This window comes from Myripristis murdjan, chromosome 1 (genome assembly GCF_902150065.1).
Source record: "Myripristis murdjan chromosome 1, fMyrMur1.1, whole genome shotgun sequence".
Lineage (NCBI taxonomy): Eukaryota > Metazoa > Chordata > Actinopteri > Holocentriformes > Holocentridae > Myripristis > Myripristis murdjan.
Genome location: NC_043980.1, coordinates 2901681 through 2922754, shown reverse-complemented (window position 1 = coordinate 2922754; position 21074 = coordinate 2901681). Strand labels below are relative to the sequence as shown.

The window sequence follows — 21074 nt, the reverse complement described above, 5'->3', positions numbered from 1 at the left end:
CCAGCATCCAATATCCCAGATGGTATGAATCCAGTGTACCTTGTTCTGTAAAGAAAAGACAGTTGCATATATTTTGTGATGCCTCTGAAAGAGCATATGGCTCTGTAGCCTATTTGAGAATGGAGGATGAGCAAGGGGGGACTCATGTTACATTTGTTATGGCTAGATCTCCCAAAAAACAGCTAACAATCCCTCGCCTTGAGCTGTCAGCTGCCCTGACAGGAGCACAACTGGCACAGCTGTTGAAGAGTGAGTTAACAATCCCTATTGACAAAACTGTGCTCTGGTGAGATTCCACTGTAGTCCTAACTTGGCTACAGTCAGAGTCTTGTAGGTATAAAGTGTTTGTTGCTAACCGCATCACAGAAATCCTTGATCTAACCTCCCCTGACCAGTGGCATTATGTCGACACATGTCACAATCCTGCTGATGATATCACCAGAGGCAAGAGACTAATGGAGTTGACAGAACTATGCAGATGGAACAGAGGCCCAGCATTCCTTGTTAAACCTCCTGAGTGTGTTCTACCACAACACACTCAGGTTCCAGTTTCGGACCTAAGGAAGTCCATGTTTTGTGGCCTCACACATATCAACACGCCCTCAGATCTACCAGACCCAAGTCGGTTTACTACTTGGCAAGACCTTGTTGAGGCAACCCACCAAAGCCTTCAGGATACTGCCAAACACAGCCCTGCTGGAATCCCTTCTTACACCCAGGCTGAAGTTGAAATACTTCTTGTTTCAAAAGCTCAATCAGAAAGCTTCCCAGAGGATTTCCATGCCCTAAAGTCAGGTAGAGAACTTCCTGTAAATAGTCGCCTCTCTTCCCTCTCTCCACAGTTTGTGCACAAGTTAAATCTTATCGAAGTAGGAGGCAGACTGCGAATGGCAGAACAACTTGAACCAGGAACAATGTACCCTATTGTCCTGGATCCTAAACATCCAATAACCCGTCTGATAATCAAGGACTATGATATCCGCCTTCTCCATCCCGGTCCCGAGAGATTTTTTGCAGAGATCAGACGTTCATATTGGATTCTTCGAGGCCGACAAGCTATTAATTGACTCTGTGCACAAGACGAGTGACGCACATCCGGTTTCGCCAGATAGCGGCACTTCAGTTTCCGGTCTGTGTAATGGCTAAGCCTAACGCTTACATATTCTCCCGGTGCCTCACGGATTTGCCCAGACTAACGATAAACTATGTCCACCGAAACGTTGCTGCCACTTCCCCTGCCCCCAAAAGCAAACGAGAAAAGGGTTTTAAGTTATACATCTCCAGCTATTTGCACAACATCGAAGGTATGTAATTTAGAGAGCGTTAGCTAACAGTCGTTAGCTAGCTTTAGCTAACTAACGTAGATAGTTAGCACCAGGCGAATCACACCGTAACGTTTGTTGTGTAAAATGAATCTCGTTTTTGTATCCAGTGGCAAGTTAACTGACTATACCTGATGCCTGTATCACGAAGCGGGATTAAGGCGTTAGCGAGATAACTTCAGGCTCAACTCCAGATTTTCTGTATCACAAAGCTGGTTCACCTCTCCTCGGGATAGGATGCCTATCCTAAACCTGTTCTGAAAGCTAGCCTGCTAGGGTTAGGGATAGGGTTGACCCTGCTATCAACTTGATGTACTGACATAATTGGATTTTGGCGTCCGCTTTATTTTATTATAGTCTGTAAAGCAGACACGCAACACGTCTGTGCAGTGCAGTGCGTTCAGAGGTGTCAGCGTCAGATGTGGGCTACTTGAGCCACTGATGTGTAGTTTGCGCATTTATGCCGTGGCTGCCTTCTCTTCGCGGCAGCCACGGTGTTCGATTTAGTGTGTAAATTTTGTTTTTCCTCCTCATACTATTCCAGTCAGCTGCCTCGGAACCCTCCCTTGTACATGCGTGTTCACAGCTCTTGATGAGACAAACCTGGATTGAGTGAGCGAGTTGATAACCGGCGTCGTGATACTGGTTATCCCTGATCACCATGATCTCTGTTAGTGTAGCCGGATAGGTCTGAGAAATCCTGGGAAAACTGAGCTTGCTTCATGATACAGGCCTCAGGTATAGTCAGTTAACCTGCCACTGGATACAAAAACGAGATTCATTTCACACAACAAACGTTACGGTGTGATTCGCCTGGTGCTAACCATCTACGTTAGTTAGCTAAAGCTAGCTAACGACCGTTAACGTTCTCTAAATTACATACCTTCGATGTTGTGTTTTTTGGGGGGGGCAGGGGAAGTGGCAGCAACGTTTCGGTGGACATAGTTTATCGTTAGTCTGGGCAAATCCGTGAGGCACCGGGAGAATATGTAAGCGTTAGGCTTAGCCACTACACAGACCGGAAAATGAAGTGCCGCTATCTGGCGAAACCGGATGTGCGTCACTTGTCTTGTGCACAGAGCCAATTAAGCAGCATCAATGGACTTGTACAGAATGCAGGAAATGGCGAGCTAAACCCATTATTCCCAAAATGGCAGACCTGCCCCCTTCCCGGGTCAGTTTGACCCAGCCTCCATTCTGGTCTACGGGGATGGACTGTTTTGGTCCATTGCTCATAAAGCTGGGTCGCAAAACAGATAAAAGATGGGGGCTTCTGTTCAAATGCCTTACAACCCACTGCCTCCATATAGACATCTTAACAAGCCTTGACACAGATAGTTTTCTTATGGCCCTGCGACGTTTTACAGCACGCCGAGGTCAGCCCTTCGAACTTTTATCAGATTGTGTTACAAACTTCAAAGGAGGAGCGAAGGAACTCAGTGATGCTTTTGAGGAATTGAATCCAGTATTGAAGGAGCAGCTGGGTAAAAGGAAGATCCACTTCAGGTTCAACCCTCCAAATGCTCCCCACTTTGGAGGCTCATGGGAGAGAGAGGTGAGATCTATTAAAACAGCATTACGAGTGACACTGGGGGCACAAACCGTTACAGAGGAGGTACTAAACACTGTTCTGATAGAAATAGAAGGCATTCTCAACTCTAAACCTCTGGGGTATGTGTCATCGGACCTGGCTGATCCTGACCCTGTGACCCCAAATTTGCTCCTTATGGGGCGGCGGGATGCCTCCCTCCCCCAAGCAGTGTATGGTGACTCAGATCTTGTTGGTAGGAGAAGATGGAGACACAGCCAGGTCCTCGCAGACCACTTCTGGAATCGCTTTATAAAAGACTATTTACCCAGCCTTTAAACCTGCCAGAAATGGCAAAGGGACAAGATCAGCCTAACGGTGTCGGATGTAGTAATGATGGTAGACCCACAGCTGCCCAGAGGACTCTGGCCTATTGGGAAGGTAACTCGCCTTATTCCCAGTGAGGACGGGCGTATCCGTACAGTGGAAGTGAACATCAAAGGGAAACTGTACATTAGGCCTGTTGCAAGATTAATACCCCTCCCCCCAATAACGGATCCTGAACCCACTCAATCTGGTAAAGACTAAGGTAATTATCAAATATGTCACCATATTTGAGGGGCGGCTGTAGAAAATCCTCCCACCTGCCCAGGTATTGGTGGGCGGGACCCACACACATCAGCCAAACAGACCTCACCTGAGGTGTTAAAAGCTTCAATCAGGCATTGCTCTGCCTCTTTCCACTGTTGTTGAAGCATGCTGCCTGGTTGTGGAGCTGCAAATTTCCTGTTAGGGTTGATTGTTCATCTTGATGCATTATCTGAGTGAGTTCATGCTGGTTATTTATATGCTGAAAAATAAGTATTTCAATGGATTCATTCCTATATTGTTGGTGATTTATTATTGCTCTAATTTGTTTGTAACTGTTGAATCATCATCACTGCCATCTGTACAACAATCAACTTTATTAAAGAAGAGAATAAGTATTGAAAGGCTCTCCTCTGGTCCTCATATTTTGACTGATATGCCGATGTAGAAGCTCAGTGTGCAACCCAGAAAATAGCAATCAAGTTTTTACACTGATTGTTCCTCAGTTTTTTTCTGTCCGTATAGGTTCAGGGAGTTTATAAAAATGACTTTTAATTTTTTTTCTCTGAAGTCAACTGTCATGTCAGCAGCTGTCTTTGATCAGCAGTGTGAGAGTTTCTCCACACAGGAGGCGACTCTCACTCCTCAAATCTCACACAGAGACACTGAAGAGTCAAATAAATACCCTAATCCAATCCAAAACCCCGGGTACAAAGGTTCAGTGAAGGTGCTGCTGAAGGTGTGGAGGTGGATCAGTGTGTCAGAGGAGACGCTGTAGAAAGACAGAGAGCCAGCAGGCCAGTCCAGATACACTGCCACTCTGTTAGAGGAGGAGGGGGGGGCAGGGATTACTGTTTTTCTGTTATTGTGCCAGGCAGTGAATCCTCGATCAGAGCAGAACAGACTCCAGGAGTTTTCATTATATCCAAGCCCACAGTCATAACTGTCTCTTTTTCTGCTGATTCCTCTGTAAGTCATTGCTATATTAACCCCTCCTCCCCACTCGACCTCCCAGTAGCAGCGACCAGTCAGACCATCTCTACAAAGGATCTGTGGCCAGTCCTCAAACCTCTCTGGGTGATCAGGATATGGCTGCTCCTCTTCCACTGATGTCACCTTCCTGTTGTCCTCAGACAGGACGAGTCTTCTGTTTGCTGTGTTTGTGTCCAGTTTGAGTTCACAGGAATCTGACGGAGCGAACAAGACACAACAGACCTGCTGTGGTTATTATCTGCTGATTTATTAACAGTGTGATTATTGATTTGTTAACACTTTAATGAAGACACAGTGTCAGCCGTCCTCTTCATTCAGGATCTGAATGAATGGACATCACAAACTGCTGTGGAAATAACCTTTACATCTGGAACAGCCATTTATACCGAAACTAAACTAAATTGACACTTCGTATATTCCTTTATAGATGTGAATATTGCTCTATTAGTATTATTTTCAAATTATAATCACTTGGTGGAAACTACATTAAAAAAATGCTTCATACATTTTGTCATTTACTGCATAATTACATGAGGATTTTCTCATTTCTGGCGCATTTGACTGTTTTGAGAGTTTGGAGCTTAACTTGGAGAAATGTGTAAAAATCAAATTGAGAAACTATGATCATGTTTGCAGTGGAGCATCAGATCTGTTTGTGTTTGGTTCAGCAGGTAAAAGCAGCTGAGAACAAACAGCAGAAACTGCAGCTGCACCATCTAAACAGCTGAAGGTTTTGTGTTGATGAATCAAACTAAATCCACACTCACAGTTCCTCACACCTGGTTTCAACCATAGCTCTCCACCATGGTCCACCCTGGAGGAAGAAACAGAGTCAGAGCAGCAGATTCTCTTTGAGGATGGAAACATGGGCAGTAAATAACCTTCCCTATGAAGGATTTAGCAGACCACGTCACTCATATCCACCATTCAACATGAAACAATACTCCTCAGCCGTCTATAAGACATTGTGTGTGTCTCTCCATACCTGAGAGCCTCCAGTCTCCAGGTTGGATCCTCCAGTCCAGCAGAGAGCAGCTTCACTCCTGAGTCTCCTGGATGATTGTAGCTCAGGTCCAGCTCTCTCAGATGGGAGGGGTTGGAGCTCAGAGCTGAGGCCAGAGAAGCACAGCCTTCCTGTGTGAGCAGACAGCCTGACAGCCTGCACACCATCACAAACACAATCAGTCCACCACATCATCTGCTTTGTGTTTTCACCAAAACCTACACAGCTTAGGAATGTGTTCAGTGACATGAAGCTGCATGGAAATCAGGAGTGAACTGGTCATGTGTTGAGCAGGTTGAGGAATCCTGACCTGAGAGCCTCCAGTCTGCAGTGTGGACTCTCCAGTCCAGCAGAGAGCAGCTTCACTCCTGAATCCTGCAGATCGTTGTGACTCAGGTCCAGCTCTCTCAGACTAGAGGACTGGGAGCTGAGAACTGAGGCCAGAGCTGCACAGCTTCTTTCTGACAGATTACAGCCACTCAGCCTGAGGAGGAATCAAAGATGAAAACAAATTTAAATCTATTTCTCTAGTATAGGAAATATACTGTCATGTATCCAATATGTCCAGTTTTCTATGAACCTACTAGTGTTGCAAAGGGGTGGAAAGTTTCCGGTAAATTTCCCAGAAAGTTTCCGAAAATTCCCGCGGGAATTTTCACTCTGGAATATTGGAAATTTTCAGAAGATTTTTGCTGTCACTTTTTTTTCAATTTTTCCAAAATTCTTGGGAATATTCGGCTCGGGAATTTTGGGAATTTTATTTTTTTTTTCTTGTCATCAATTTGAATGAGGTTTTTAAAAATTTTCCATGGAAATTTAAGCTTTTAAGAAATTAAGAAATTAAGAAATTTTGTTTTTGTTGTTGTTAACTTAAGATGAATGGGGCAAAAATAAACAATAATCAATAAAATGAATGTCAACATCAATATCACCATTTTGGAAATGGAAACCCTAATGTCCTGAACTCAGGACTCAACTCTAACCCAAAGGCCACCGTGCCAGCATACTGTAAAATCATCATTCCCATACCCAAGTGTGTGAAATAAAACTTAAATATAAAACTTAAATATAAACAGTTAACTTTGCATTTTGGTGGAAACAAATGTTGCATGATTCAATGCAAATTCAACTGTGCACCATGATTCACATATGCAAATAATTTCGAGCACATTTGATCATCATCAATCAGTAACTTATACTCCACTAGGCTGCAGCACTTCCACTGAGACAGACGATCATCATATCAGCATCACGATTCAATTTCCTGCATTTCTATGCATTTTAATGGGTAGTTTGAACCACTTCATATGCACACCTTAACAATAGTAATGCACATAGTCCTATGCCTGAATTAATAGCCTACACCTCTTACTAACGCTCTATAACTGCTGGTCGTTGTATTAATATCCTACAACAGAACAGACATACGATTATTATAAAGAGAAAATTTGTTGCACACGGGTGATACCATTAATATCTTAATGTAGGATATTTACATAAAACACCCCAATGGATCAGGTTAATTTTATTTGAACAACAGATTTCCTGAGCATTTATATGGGCTATGCAAACTTCAATCCACATGATAAAAATGAATCCACGGACCACCAAAGTAACGTTTGACTGTTTAATTAAATCAACTTTAAATTACTCTGGCACGGTTAGAGGAGGTGTGCTCCAGTAGGGCGCTCATGCACGAGCACATACACTGTCACGCATGCAGCATGCAAACGTGGATATGACGTAAATCATGCCGTCCTCCTGCTTCCGCAAAATTGTTTAATGCGCGCAGCGCGATTAACTGCGAATTGCGGCATTGCACAATCAATAATCAACTGATAATGATAATCAACCAGATCCAGCAGATCTGACCAGGTGGCCACGCACACCGTGCGGTGTTGGCCGGCACCGAACACGCACTGCTCCCCCAAAATTTCACCATGTTTCCAGCTCGGGGAGCTCATGTCACCACCAGTGGAGCTGTGCTCCCCTTTGCTCCCCCTTATTTTGCACACTGGTTATGCCAATATTCACGACAGTTTGACTCAACTAGGGAAAATTCCCGAAAATTCCCTGGAAATTCATTATAATATAACATGTTTGCATGCATATCTGCTTATAACAAACCAAAATGTTTATTATGTATATATGTATATGACCAGGTGAATGCAGTGAATATCAATTACCTAAAATTCCCTCAAAATTCCCGTTTATTCCCGTTAATTCCCATTAATTTCCGAAAATTCCCATGGAAATTTTCCAACTTTGAAAATTCCGGGGATATTGCAACACTAGAACCTACACAGATTTCCTGGAGGCTTTGACCACTGGCAGCAGCCTCAGAAGAGCCTCCTCTGAAGCAGAGTATTTCTTCAGGTCAAACACCTCCAGATCTTCTTCTGATGACAGTAAGATGAAGACCAGAGCTGACCACTGAGCAGGGGACAGTTTGTCTGTGGAGAGACGTCCTGATCTCAGGTACTGTTGGATCTCCTCCACTAGAGAATGGTCATTCAGCTCATTCAGACAGTGGAACAGGTTGATGCTTCTCTCTGGAGAGGGATTCTCCCTGATCTTCTCCTTGATGAACACAACCGTTTCCTGATTGGTCTGTGAGCTACTTCCTGTCTGTCTCATCAGGCCTCGTAGGAGAGTCTGATTGGTCTGCAGTGAAAGACCCAGGAGGAAGCGCAGGAACAAGTCCAGGTGTCCATTTGGACTCTGTAAGGCTTTGGCCACAGCACTCTGGAGGAGGTGTAGTTCAGATTTCTTGTTGAATCGTGCAGACAACCTGGAGTCTGATTGTTCTTCTGACAGCAGATTGACTCCAGAGTTGATGAATGTCAGAAAGACATAAAGAGCAGCCAGAAACTCCTGAAGGCTCAGATGGACGAAGCAGAAAACCTTGTCCTGGTACAGCCCACGCTCCTCTTTAAAGATCTGTGTGAACACTCCTGAGTACACTGAGGCTGCTCTGATATCAATGCCACACTCTGCCAGGTCTGCTTCATAGAAGATCAGGTTGCCTTTCTCCAGCTGCTCAAAAGCCAGTTTTCCCAGAGACAGGATCATCTCCCTGGTCTCTGGAGTCCAGAGTGGATCTGTCTCAGCTCTCCCATGATACTTGACGTTCTGCACTTTGGACTGAACCAGCAAGAAGTGGATGTACATCTCAGTCAGGGTCTTGGGCAGGTCTCCTCCCTCACTGGTTTTCAACACGTCCTCCAGAACTGTAGCAGTGATCCAGCAGAAGACTGGGATGTGGCACATGATGTGGACGCTTCGTGACGTCTTGATGTGGGAGATGATTCTGCTGGCCTGCTCCTCATCTCTGAATCTCTTACTGAAGTATTCCTCCTTCTGTGGGTCAGTGAAGCCTCTCACCTCTGTCACCATGCCAACGCACTCAGGAGGGATCTGATTGGCCGCTGCGGGTCGTGTGGTTATCCAGAGGCAGGCAGAGGGAAGCAGGCTCCCCTTGATGAGGTTTGTCAGCAGAACGTCCACTGAGGTGGACTCTGTAACATCAGTCAGGATCTGGTTGTTGTTGAAGTCCAGAGGAAGTCGACACTCATCCAGACCGTCAAAGATCAACACAACCTGGAACTGCTCAAACCTGCTGATTCCTGCTTCTTTGGTCTCAGTGAAGAAGTGATGAACAAGTTCCACCAAGCTCAACCTTTTCCCTCTCAGCAGATTCAGCTCTCTGAAAGTCAATGGAAATGTGAAGTGGACATGCTGGTTGGCTTTGTGTTCAGCCCAGTCCAGAGTGAACTTCTGTGTTAAGACTGTTTTCCCAATGCCAGCCACTCCCTTTGTCATCACTGTTCTGATTAGTCCATCTCTTCCAGGTGAAGGTTTAAAGACGTCCTCACATGTGATTGGTGTTTCTGGTGTGGCTGGTTTCCTGGCTGCTGTTTCAATCCATCTGACCTCATGTTCCTCATTGAGCTCTCCACTCCCTCCCTCTGTGATGTACAGCTCTGTGTAGATCTGATTCAGAAGTGTTGGGTTTCCTGCTTTAGCAATCCCCTCAAACACACACTCACACTTCTTCTTCAGCTTAGATCTGAGTTCACGTTGGCATGCTGCAGCAGCAATTTCTGAATGAACAGACAACAAAAACATCAGTAAGTGAATGTCACATTAATGAGAGAAATGTGAATACTTGCTGGTAAATGTATCTGAGTTGTGGCTGCATGGCATCCATTTAGCTCATAGCTGCTGGTGGAAAAAACAGTCCTGACTGTCTGCAGCCAAATGTGAAAGGCAACATTTTCCATGTCACCTTTGTGTTCAGCATTTTACACAAATATGAACAAATCAACACTTTAACCAGGTTCTCCATGAGGATTGTGCTCATTTCCCTTCCAATCTGGGATTGCTGAACTCTTTGTTTTAGAAATGTCTGTATTTTCAGCAGAGGTTACAAATGCAAACATTCAGTTTTCCCATCATTCCTCCTCTCCATCCTGTTAAAGGAGTTAAAAGCCTCTTACTGCTCCTCAGACGCTCAGCCAGCTTCTCCTGCTTCATTCTCATCGGGAGGTGCAGTGTGATCTGCAGAAAAGCCTCCCTGCTGCTCCTCCTCTGCTCCTCCTCCTCACCGTCTGAGCACTCTGGGTAATCTGGACTCAGAGACCTCTGGAGGTTTTTCAGCTCCTTCTTCACAAAGGTGCTCTCCACCAGCAGCTGCAACAGAAAAATCAAAGAATTCAAGTTCCATTTTCAAATTTGGACACAAAACACAAAATCAGATCCAAGTTGAAGAGCCTGAAAGTCCAAAGTGCAGCATGGAGACGATTATGAGCTGAGCTGCTGCTCAGTTTGGATGTTGTTGTTCATTATACAACAGTTAGTGCCAGTGGAGCAATCTGATTGGACAAGAGGCGTTCCATGAGAGCTGATGTTCAGTAGAACAGCTCTGGTGTCATATCGCTGCATTTACACACCAGAAATATGGAGGTCAGGTGTTTTTGATGCTCCTGGGCAGACTGACCACTGGGAACCTCTGAGCTCTGCTGCTGGACTCTGAGGAGGACACACACACACACACACACACACACACGTGATTAAAGGTGCTGTACTCTGTCAGGATGAATCCTGGCAGAAACACAAAATGAACTCCATGTTAGAAGCTGCTCTGATTATTGGATGTGATGTTTTGAAAGAGGAAACTCAGTCAACAGAGTCTGAGGGGCCGAACCGATTCTGGATCTTTAAATAATTACCCATCATCAGCAGAGGGCTGTGTGTCTTTGAACTCATTTAATCGATTCATAGACCGGTCACTCTTGAAGGACACACAGCTGGGTCCAGGGGAGTCTGGTCTCTCCTGCTGGATCCTGATAGAAACATCATGAACACAGCAGTGGTGTAAAAACTCATCAAATTCATACTTAAGGAAAAGTAAAGTAAAGTAAAGTAAAGATACAGTACTACTGATGTAAAAATCCTAAAGTATTTGGTAGGTAGTAGTACTAGGTAGTAATTTATTTTTCCAAGTGTCTTGCAGCAAAAGGTGGCCAGCCTGCATGGGCTGCCAGGACACTACAGAACATAACAGACAGCAGCAACAACATCATGAGAGCCAAAGAACAAATATGATCCACCCTCATTGGTGTTAAACAATGTCCAAAGCAAATGTGAATAGCAGCTCCTCAGACATCACTGCTCTAAAACAGAGCTTTGCCACTTCTTAGCCACAGACTGTGCATTTCACTCTGAACACTTTTAAACAGAAAGCGTCTCCAGACACTGTTGATAAGCATTTAATACAAACTGAGCCACATGAAACCCTTTGTACTGCAATCTGCATTCATCAGTCAAGGAAAACAAATCATTTTTAAGAACAGCCTCTATCTATAGATTATGATATAATGGACAATAAAACAAACAGGGCATCTCATTTTCCACCTCTCCCAGGTAACACAGGTGACACTTTCTATCCTCCTTTAGAAATGAATGGAAGAGATCCCACATCTCAGCTGGGCACAGACACACCTCTGAGCTCTGCTCAGGTTAAGGCTCACCTCGTGCTCTGATTGTCTCATGTTCAGAAGAATTAAATATTCCAAAGTACAAGTAAAATAGTGCCTGATGACAAATAAATAAAATAAAATTCAAATAATAAAAAAAACCCTGTTGGTCAGATTTATTGAGAATTAGAACTTGGTCACTTTTGCTTATGGCAAATATTATTATTATTAGTAGTAGTAGTATTAGTATTATTAGTATTATTCATATTTTTAGCAACATAAATTCATCATCTCAGTGCCTGTTATTTAAAAGAATGCGTATTGAATTTCACCATCTTGAGCAAAATTTAGAAGACGTAAATTTACTCGATGGATATCACGCCTTCCTTCTGTCACCATATTCCTGTGTGGTCACCTCTCTGTGTCACACTTTGGTTCAATAAGTCGGCTGCACGTAACTCTGTGAAGCTGATAACAGTAAACCGTCTGTTTTATCAGCAGTTTGACATAATTACCCATCATCAGCAGAGGACTGTGTGTCTTTGAAGTTAATAGGTCGACCCATAGAGCGGTCGCTCTTGAAGGACACACAGCTGGGTCCAGGGGAGTCTGGTCTCTCCTGCTGGATCCTGATAGAAACATCATGAACACAGTGAAGGGATCTGTGTCTCTATGAACAACACTGTTTTACTTTCTTAGCAACACTAACATACTCAGATAATAATCACCTACTTATTTTCAGAAGCAACATTATGTGTAAGAGATAATGGAATGTGAACACACACAGAGCTTTTCCTGTGAATAATGCTGCTGTGCTGATTTGCCTGCTGAGCTCTGAGATGGAGAACAGTCATGGACAGTCAGAGATCCTCATCTCACCTCTTAGCTTTGGTCTGGCTGTCATGTTCCCCAGACAGAGTGCTTTCAGAGGCAGGGAGCCCCTCCTCTCTCTCCTCACACACATCCATAGCCGAGCCCACACCTTGACACAAACACAGCGGCTGATTGATGACAACAAGCTTTCCATGACAGGATGTGTGCTGTCTTCCTGTCAGCACCATGTCACATATACAGAGTGGACGTAACACTCAGAGCAGCCGCCCTTTACATCAAACCCACTGAGCAGCTTCATCTACAGAGGACTTTGAACCCTCTGGGACTCTTCACACATGGACTGGAAACTACTGACCTTTACAAAGCTCTCATTTCAGCCTCACAGCAACATTCCGATAACTTGATGTTCAAATGCAGTGTGCGAAATAAGGGGGAGCTAAAGGGAGCACACCTCCCCTGGTGGTGACATGAGCTCCCCTGGCTGGAAACATTGTGAAATTTTGGGGGAGCAGTGCGTGTTCGGTGCCGGCCAGCACCGCACGTGTGCGTGGCCTGCTGGATCCGGTTGATTATTATTATCAGTTGGTTATTGATTGTGCAAATGCCGCGATTCGCAGTTAATCCATTTTGCAGGAGGACGGCATGATTTACGTTGTATTCACATTCACGCGCTGCGTGCGTGACCGTGCATGTGCTCGTGCATGAGTGCCCGTACCGTACTGTAGCACACCCCCTGCAACCTTGCCAGAGTAATTTTAAGTTGATTTAATTAAACAGTCAAACGTTACTTTGGTGGTCCGTGAATTAATTTTTATAATGTGGATTGAATCATGTGGATTGAAGCGATTTTTCTCTTTATAATAAATCGTATGTCTGTTCTGTTGTAGAATATTAATACAACGACCAGCAGTTATACAGCGTTAGTAAGAGGTGTAGGCTATTAATTCAGGCATAGGACTGTGTGCAGTACTATTGTTAAGGTTTGCACCGGCTCCTCCGCACACCGTTTTATAATTCGCACACTGTTTAACCCTCCTATTCTGTTCATTTTGGGCTAACACTCATGAGGTTCCCGGTCACATGTGACCGATAACATTGTATTTGATTATAAATCCACTATGATACATATTATCACCTAATGTTGTGTTAGATCTTTTTATCAACTTCTGCTCTTGTGAAAATGACAAGTTTTGAACTTCTATTTGCTATGTATGTGCTGTAGGCCTAATTTACCTGAGATCATACCATTCGTTTTTTAGGGAAAAAAACATTATAAAGATATTATTTTGACTATAACAAATACTCAGATGAAACATATTGTAGTATTTATCACAGAGTACATCATTTCAATGTTTTCCAAGGACACTGTTTTGAAAACATTTCAATTTTCTAAATAGTGGCAAAAAAATAGCATATTTTGTGTTCCCGTCAGCATTGACCAGTATGATTTAGTTAGTCATCCTCATGACATTTTCACATGGAAGCTGACCGTTCCTCTCAGGTGGGGATGAGGTCCAGGAAAAATGACCATTTTTGGACCGAAAGGTGACCACAACTTCAGCTGGGTCTTCTTCCTGACACCTGACACCTGACAGGTGTCAGGTGACAGGTGTTGGCAGTTCCCGTGGTAGGTTCCCGTGAGGGTTGCCATGGAAGCCAAAAAGGGGCAAAGTTGTGTGTGTCTGTGTGTGTCTGTGTCCATGTGTGTGTGTGTGTTTGTGTGTGTGTGTGTGTGTGTGCCTGCTCAAAGACACCTACATGTTGGGGTGTGGGAAAGAAGTCTGAGAGATACTTTCCCGTGGGGGTTGCCATGGAAGCCAGAAAGGGGTATAAGGTGTGTGTGTGTGTGTGTGTGTGTGCCTGCTCAAAGACACCTACATGTTGGGGTGTGGGAAAGAAGTCTGAGAGATACTTTCCCGTGGGGGTTGCCATGGAAGCCAGAAAGGGTTATAAGGTGTGTGTGTGTGTGTGTGTGTGTGTGTGTGTGTGTGTGTGTGTGCCTGCTCAAAGACACCTACATGTTGGGGTGTGGGAAAGAAGTCAGAGAGATACTTTCCTGTGGGGGTTGCCATGGAAGCCAGAAGGGGGTATAAGGTGTGTGTGTGTGTGTGTGTGTGTGTGTGTGTGTGTTCACACACATCTGTGTCTGCTCAAAGACACCTGCATGTTGGGGTGTGGGAAAGGAGTGTGGGAACGTGTTTAACTCTATTTTATACACTAATTGTAGTCTTACCCATTCATTTCTAATGACCGGTCATTTGTGACCGGGAACACGATGGGTGTATACAAGTTAAATAAAACATTCCAAAATTAATAAAAATTCTCCAAATTTATTTTATGTGTTCAGATGCCATGTGTGAACAAAGTCATGGAACCTCATGACAAACAGATGAAATTAACTGCATTTTTTGGAGAGAAAACTTGTACACCGGTCAGATTTGACCGCGAACACGACAGGAGGGTTAAATGTGTAATTATAATAATTATAAATCATTGTCTGTTTGTTTTACTAATTTCTTTGCTATGTTCTGGTAACTATTTTGCTAATTTTCTGAAGTTTTTTGTTTGTTTTTGTGAGAAAGAAATCAAGTTAATTTTCTCATGTTTCAAAGGGTCAGAATTGAATGGCAGATGATAGCAGTATTAAAAAAAAAACTAAAAATAAAACAGGTGAAATAATTGAGAAACATGTTTTTCTCTTTTGGTGAGTCGACAGCAGAAAAGGGGAACTTCAGTCAAGCTGATCCAAGCTGTCACACTGGGTGTTTCCTGCTTTGCTCACCAGTCAGATGAGTTCAGATTACAATCTACTTGACACTGACTTTGAACACACACACAAAAAAAACCACATTGTAAATATTTCAGACAAAGTTGATTTTGTCCTCAGTGTCAGACATTAAAAGTGAACATGACAGCATAATGAATATTTCGATCTCTAAAACATATAAACAAGATGCTGACAGACCCTCCCACCATCTTGTGCTCCCAGTCTGCTCTGCAGTCTTCCAGCTGTGAGACACAAACATCTGTACTGATCCCTGGTCGGGTCTTTACCTGCTGAATCACATCCACATCAAATCCAAGAGACTTTCCAGCTTCATGTGGAGAGGAAACCCAGAGAGAGAAGACTCCGCTGCTTCTCCTGTTGCTCAATCTCAACTTTCAGCACAGAGGGAGCAGCATGGCCCGTTCAAAGCAGCACCAGGCTCTGCTTTCACTTTCACATTCTGTTTATGGAGCATGAGCGCCACCAAGTGGACAGGAATGGAAGTTCTCTGGATTTAACAGTTAATGAATATTTCTCATGATTCACAGACCATTTGAATCTTGATTGATTGATTGATTGATCAAATATTTTTTATTAATTCTGAAGGAAATTAAGGTGGTGGTCATCAGCTGCTCACATTCACACCAACCTTAAAAACAGACACCAATAAAAGACATCAGTAATGAAGACACAATAAGAACATTATGAAAACATGAATAGATACTGAAAACAAATTAGTAAATAAAAAATAAAGTGCAAAAGAGTGTCGTTAAAATCCTACCCCTCCTCAGCATATGGTTACCAGCCCACCTCCTTCTCCCCCCTCCCCTCCTTACCAAGGAGTTGCAGAACAGCTCTGTGAGGGCAACCTGCCGCTAAATGTCCCCCTCTGTTTAATGATGACAATAATCAGAATCAGAATCAGTTTATTTGTCACTTCCAAATACATATGCACACCCATGCATAAAAGAAACACGGACACAGTAAAAATATAAAAGTAGTGGCATTATTATAAAAAAAAAAAAAAAAAAAAAGATTTAAAAGAGCAGCATTTGTGGAAAGTGCCGATGCATTTTAAAAGTGTTGGTACAGTTGAGTGCATATATACAGTATGTCATCCCATTGTAATGGAGGGAGGGATGGGGGCAGCATACGGGAAGTGTTCAGAGTCCTGATGGCCTGGAGGAAGAAGCTGCAGCTGAGGCAGGTGGTTCTTGCCCGGATGCTCTGGAGCCTTCTGCCAGATGGCAGGAGTTTGAAGAGATGGTGAGAGGGGTCAGCCATAATGTTGATGTAGTTTTTAATTATTAGACATAAGAAGGTTTTCTTTACCTTGCTGACTAGTTTCGACGTATCTCTTCCGCCTTCCTCAGAACTGTCACCAGTTGTCGGTCAGAATAAGTGGCGTGATCTTCCTGTCAGATTTGACAAGTCGATCAAAGCCCCTGCTGTCAGGTCGCTCCTCCAGGATGGCACTCCAGGTGTGCAACAGCATATAAGCTCCCTCATCCTGGTTCATTGTCCTGTGCGCACGTTTCCTTATTTCTACTACCTCCATAATCCACCGTTGGTAGCTATTCTCTTATGTGCTAATGACTCTGGCCTGTTTTCAGTTCATTATGTGGTTTTGGCATTTGCAGTGATCTGAGATGGCTGATTTTAAGTTTTTTTGGTATGCTTTTTCTTTTTTGAATCTTGTGTGTCTCTTCTCCGTTTCTTTCTCACATTCTTTCCTGTGTTCTTTTTCTCTGTGCGTGGAAGCATCTGCCCGTTTCCCTGATATATACTCTGTTAAGGGAACGGCAAGGAATTTCATAAATGATATTGCATTTATTGTGTGGTTATATCTTGTCCTTGGGGTAACTGAGTTTTTTGTATGGTCTGACTGGAGTGTCGATATTGCATTTTTTCATGGTTCGTTGTATTCGTTCTGTAATCCCTTTTACGTATGGTAGCGTGACAAAACCCTGGTTTGTTGTGCTTTTGCCCCTCTGTTTTTGTTTATTATTGTCTTTTGTTTGTGTCTGTTTTTTCCTTTTTTGAATACAGGGATTTGCGATCAGCAGCTGTAGAGTTCCCGTACCAGACAGTGATGCAGTGAGTTAGGATGCTCTCGGTGGTTCCTCTGTAGAATGTTGTCATGATGGATGGCAGGGAATTCACTTTTTTCATCTCTGCAGGAAGTGGAGGCGTTGCTGGGCTTTCTTGGTGAGAGCTGTGGTGTTGACGGACCAGCTTAGGTCATGAGCAATGTGCATCCCCAAAAACTTGGTGCTGCTGACTCTTTCAACAGTAGAGCTATTGATGGTCAGTGAGGTGTGCATGCTGTGATCTCTTCTAAAATCAACAACCATCTCCTTGGTTTTCTCCACGTCAAGGAGAGGTTGTTGTTGTTGCACCATGTGGCCAGCTGCTCTACCTCCTGTCTGTACTGCGCATAGGTGGTTCTAGGGGGTGGCAGGGGGTGGCAGCTGCCACCCTAGAAAAAGGCGTTGCCACCCTAGTTGCCACCCCAATTTCAGACAGTTTATTTATTTAGTTTTTCATTGTGGCTGTTCAGAAACTCGCTGTTACGAGACTCAAATGTCCGAGTGCAAGTAAATGCAGCAAAAGATGACACTCCCACTATTTAAGGGATTGATAAATAAAATTTAAAAAATTAAATAAATAAATAAAAATATATATTTCTAATGCCACCTTTTGGTTTTCTATTCAATGCTTTACTCATGTACCACAATAATGGAATGGTTTTGAGTTAAAATATCCTCATTTGGGGGTTTTCCAAGCAAATACTGATATATGTAATCATTTGGTATTAAATCAACATATATATTTCTGCCACCCCTTAAAGTCTCCATGCCACCCCATGAATATTTGTCTAGATCCCCAGGACCAAACCACTTCATACTCAACACCAAAATGCAACATACCCTTTTTAGTCTGAGCAGGTTCAACCTTACTTTTTTCCTGTGTGTACTGCAGTCATATTTTTGACAATTTACATTGTTACATATTGTAAAGCAATTAGCAAAATCCAATATTTCCCTCAAACAACTCAACTTCTGCCCAAATGAGTAGATTCCTTCAATCAGCTCTACTGTACTGTAACACAGCTGACAGCAGAATACAAAATACAGCTATCAGTTTGAACAAGGTTCTCCTGTGAGCTACACATTCAAATGTGAACTTACAATAAAGAATTGCATCCAAACTCAGAAAGACTTTGAAGTGAAATTTTACTGTATTGATGGCAAAAACTGAAATACGGTAAGTCACATACAGTATTACACAGAAAAACTCAAAGGAGTTGAGAAAAAAAAAAATACAGAATACAGTTTATAGGCCCCTTTTTTGTAGGTGCATACTGATTGATTGGTGAATGGTGATTTGTGGAAAGGGTAGTGATGCAGGTGCACTAGTGATTTCACAGTGGTGCAGCTCATTTCTATCAGCTATGAGCAGATGTTTTGCTTTTGACTACCATAGTGAAGTCAATGGAGTCAGGGCCATGTAAATGACACATGTGAGAAGTGTTGTGCAAAAGAGTGTGAAAAATGTGTGAATCCAATGAAAAGGTATGAACACATTTGCAAAAGAAAACTTCTGCTGTGGTTTGGAGGTGAAGATGACGACAAAGTGGACCCCAGTTCCTTTTCTACTGGAAAAAGCGATTGAAAAAAACTGTATTACAATACATTCCTACACATATAAATTACTAAAGGTATATTCCAATGATGATCTGTGATAGTACATAACTCATGAGTAAAATAAAGTTTATTTGAAAAAAAATCCACCATCCAAAGATTTTACAACAAAATTTGTGAAGCAACAATTTGTCCGTCCGTAAGAATTTCATACTGTCCTCTCCAGAATAATGCCTATTGTTACGTGTGGCATGGAGGTGCAATACTGCACACTGCCTGTGGGGATGTTTTTTTTTTTTTGTGTTCGTCTCTCTCTCCCTACCTCTTGTTCTCTCTCCGGGGCGCTTCCTCTTTCTCCCTTGGCCGTCCTCTTGTAGGAAGAAGCACATGGAGCCAATTACGCTCAGGAGAGAAAAGGGGAGGATCTAAGGTGTGGTGGCTGGCTCTCATACCTGGCAGCAGCAGCAGCATCACTTGTTTCTTTTTTTTTTGTTTCTTTTGTTTCGTCCCAACATGATTTAGAGTTGGGTTTTGTTATTTTAGTTTGGGATGGAGATTTCCAGTGGTCTAGTTTTCGGGTTTTGTTTTGACTAGGTTGGGTTTTTTTTTTCCTTTTTAGGGGGAATGAGTTGGGTGCGATGGCCCATTGCGTGGCTGGCCCAACAAATTCCCTTCTTTTGTTCCTTTTGGCCAGGATCTCCATCTCCTTTTTGTTTGTGTTTTCCTTAACCCTTTAAGTGGTTTAAGTTGATTAAGGAAATAAATGATTTAGTTAATTTAGCAGTTGTTTGGCATCTGTATTATGTTTTCGGTCTCCGGGAAAGAGCCTTGGTTGGTGAAGCCGTAACATCTATCAAAAAGATAATACAACCACTATCTCACATTTTGACATTAATTATATGTTTTACAAAGGATTATGATTATTAATGACATGGAAGAGGTTAAGCAGTCATTTTCTTCACATGTACCGAGTTGATGTGAAATATGGTATGCATATGTCTGTCCAAAGCCAGTCCTCTCCAGCACACTCCTTATTTTATTCCTCACTAATGTGAGGAAAATGAAAGTCAGATATACTTCAGAACTGAATATATTCATGAGAATGGTCATTTTTGTCAGCTATATGAGCTTTTATGTAGTTTGGACAATATGTCCTCTTCAGGACAAAGATAAGATAAGATACTTTTATTGTCATTATACACATATGTACAATGAAATTAAGGTGCACAATCAGGAAGAATAAAAGAATAAATAATATAGAAACAATATGCATCACCCACACATCAACATTCATTCACTGACCACACAGCAAAACATCACATACACATCAGTAGGGGAGACCAGGGATGGTTGTAACAAAGGGAGAGTTGTAACACTCTCAGTTTGACCAATCAGAAATGAGCTGTGGTGATGTCATCAATACAGTCCGTGCCCACTTACAAATACAGCTCACTGGTGAAGCCTCATGTCTCTGAGTTGAAAACTGTCTGTTCTGGAGCCAAAAAACAATTTTTCAGGCAAGAAAGTAATTTTCATCACAAATATTTTTTGCATAGTGTCCATTGTGTTGTAGATACAATTGTTTCACTTACATAAGCTCAAGTCGTAGTTTCTCTAGTTTAATTTGATGTGTTGCATTAGTGCTAGCTTTGAAGCTAAATGCTAAAAACGGTTAGCTTTTTAATGGCTGCCTGGCATGGGGAGGCTTGTAATGGTTCTTCACCTATCTAATTAAACATATGTATTATGCCTTAGGCAGTTTGCCTAGTTAACAGTTACTTACTAAGTACTTCTGCACCTTGAAAACACAGTTCAAAAGTGTTTTGTTTATTGTTCAGTAGAGAGTTCAACTGTTCAAATGTCTTTTAGTACTTACTAAGTACTTAGTGCAGCTTTGCACCACACTGTTCAAAAGTGGTTTGTTGATTGTTCCACAGATCTCCAAGTGTTCAAATGCTTTTTCACATTAACCTGTTTTAGGCTACAAAACACACACACACACACACACACACACACACACACACACACACACACACAACACACCAGTTTATACTTTATTATTCTTTATTTTATATTATATATATTTATTTATTTCATTGTATTTACTTTTATTTTATTTAACTTACACTTTTTACTTATTTTATTACTGATATTATTTTTGTAGTCTTACAAGTTTATGGTTCCTTCTTTATTATTCATTAATACATTTATTAGTGTGGATCTTTTTTAAGCATAATAATTTAATTGTTACATCCATCCCCAAGTAGTGTTACAACTCACCCCGGTACTGGGGTAGGTTGTAACAACATACCTCTTTGTATTTGACATTAATTTACATAATCTGTGATGGTGTAGTAGAAGTCCAAGTGTATGTCATTTATAGAAGACAAATATGGGTACCACATGTCAAAATTTGA

At 42.5% G+C, this 21074-nt stretch overlaps 1 protein-coding gene across 1 annotated transcript; it reads right to left on the bottom strand.

The window, feature by feature from the left end:
* Positions 1-4083: 4083 nt before the first annotated feature.
* Positions 4084-16532, bottom strand: LOC115357391 (protein NLRC3-like). The gene is made up of 7 exons (XM_030048790.1): positions 16396-16532; positions 16168-16247; positions 7737-9537; positions 5745-5918; positions 5417-5590; positions 5199-5245; positions 4084-4625 (listed from the first exon to the last, which is right to left on the bottom strand). The coding sequence occupies exons 1-7, from the start codon at positions 16530-16532 to the stop codon at positions 4084-4086; spliced, it is 2955 nt and encodes a 984-aa protein (XP_029904650.1).
* Positions 16533-21074: the final 4542 nt, after the last annotated feature.

Excerpts from the sequence above, each read along its gene's own strand:
- LOC115357391 (XM_030048790.1), bottom strand. The coding sequence starts at position 16,532 with ATGAACCAGGATGAGGGAGCTTATATGCTGTTGCACACCTGGAGTGCC. Across the intron at positions 16,248-16,395 it reads CTTATTCTGACCGACAACTG|GCTCCAGAGCATCCGGGCAA; the intron begins GTGACAGTTCTG and ends ATCTGGCAGAAG. Across the intron at positions 9,538-16,167 it reads CAGGACTCTGAACACTTCCC|AAATTGCTGCTGCAGCATGC; the intron begins GTATGCTGCCCC and ends CTGTTCATTCAG.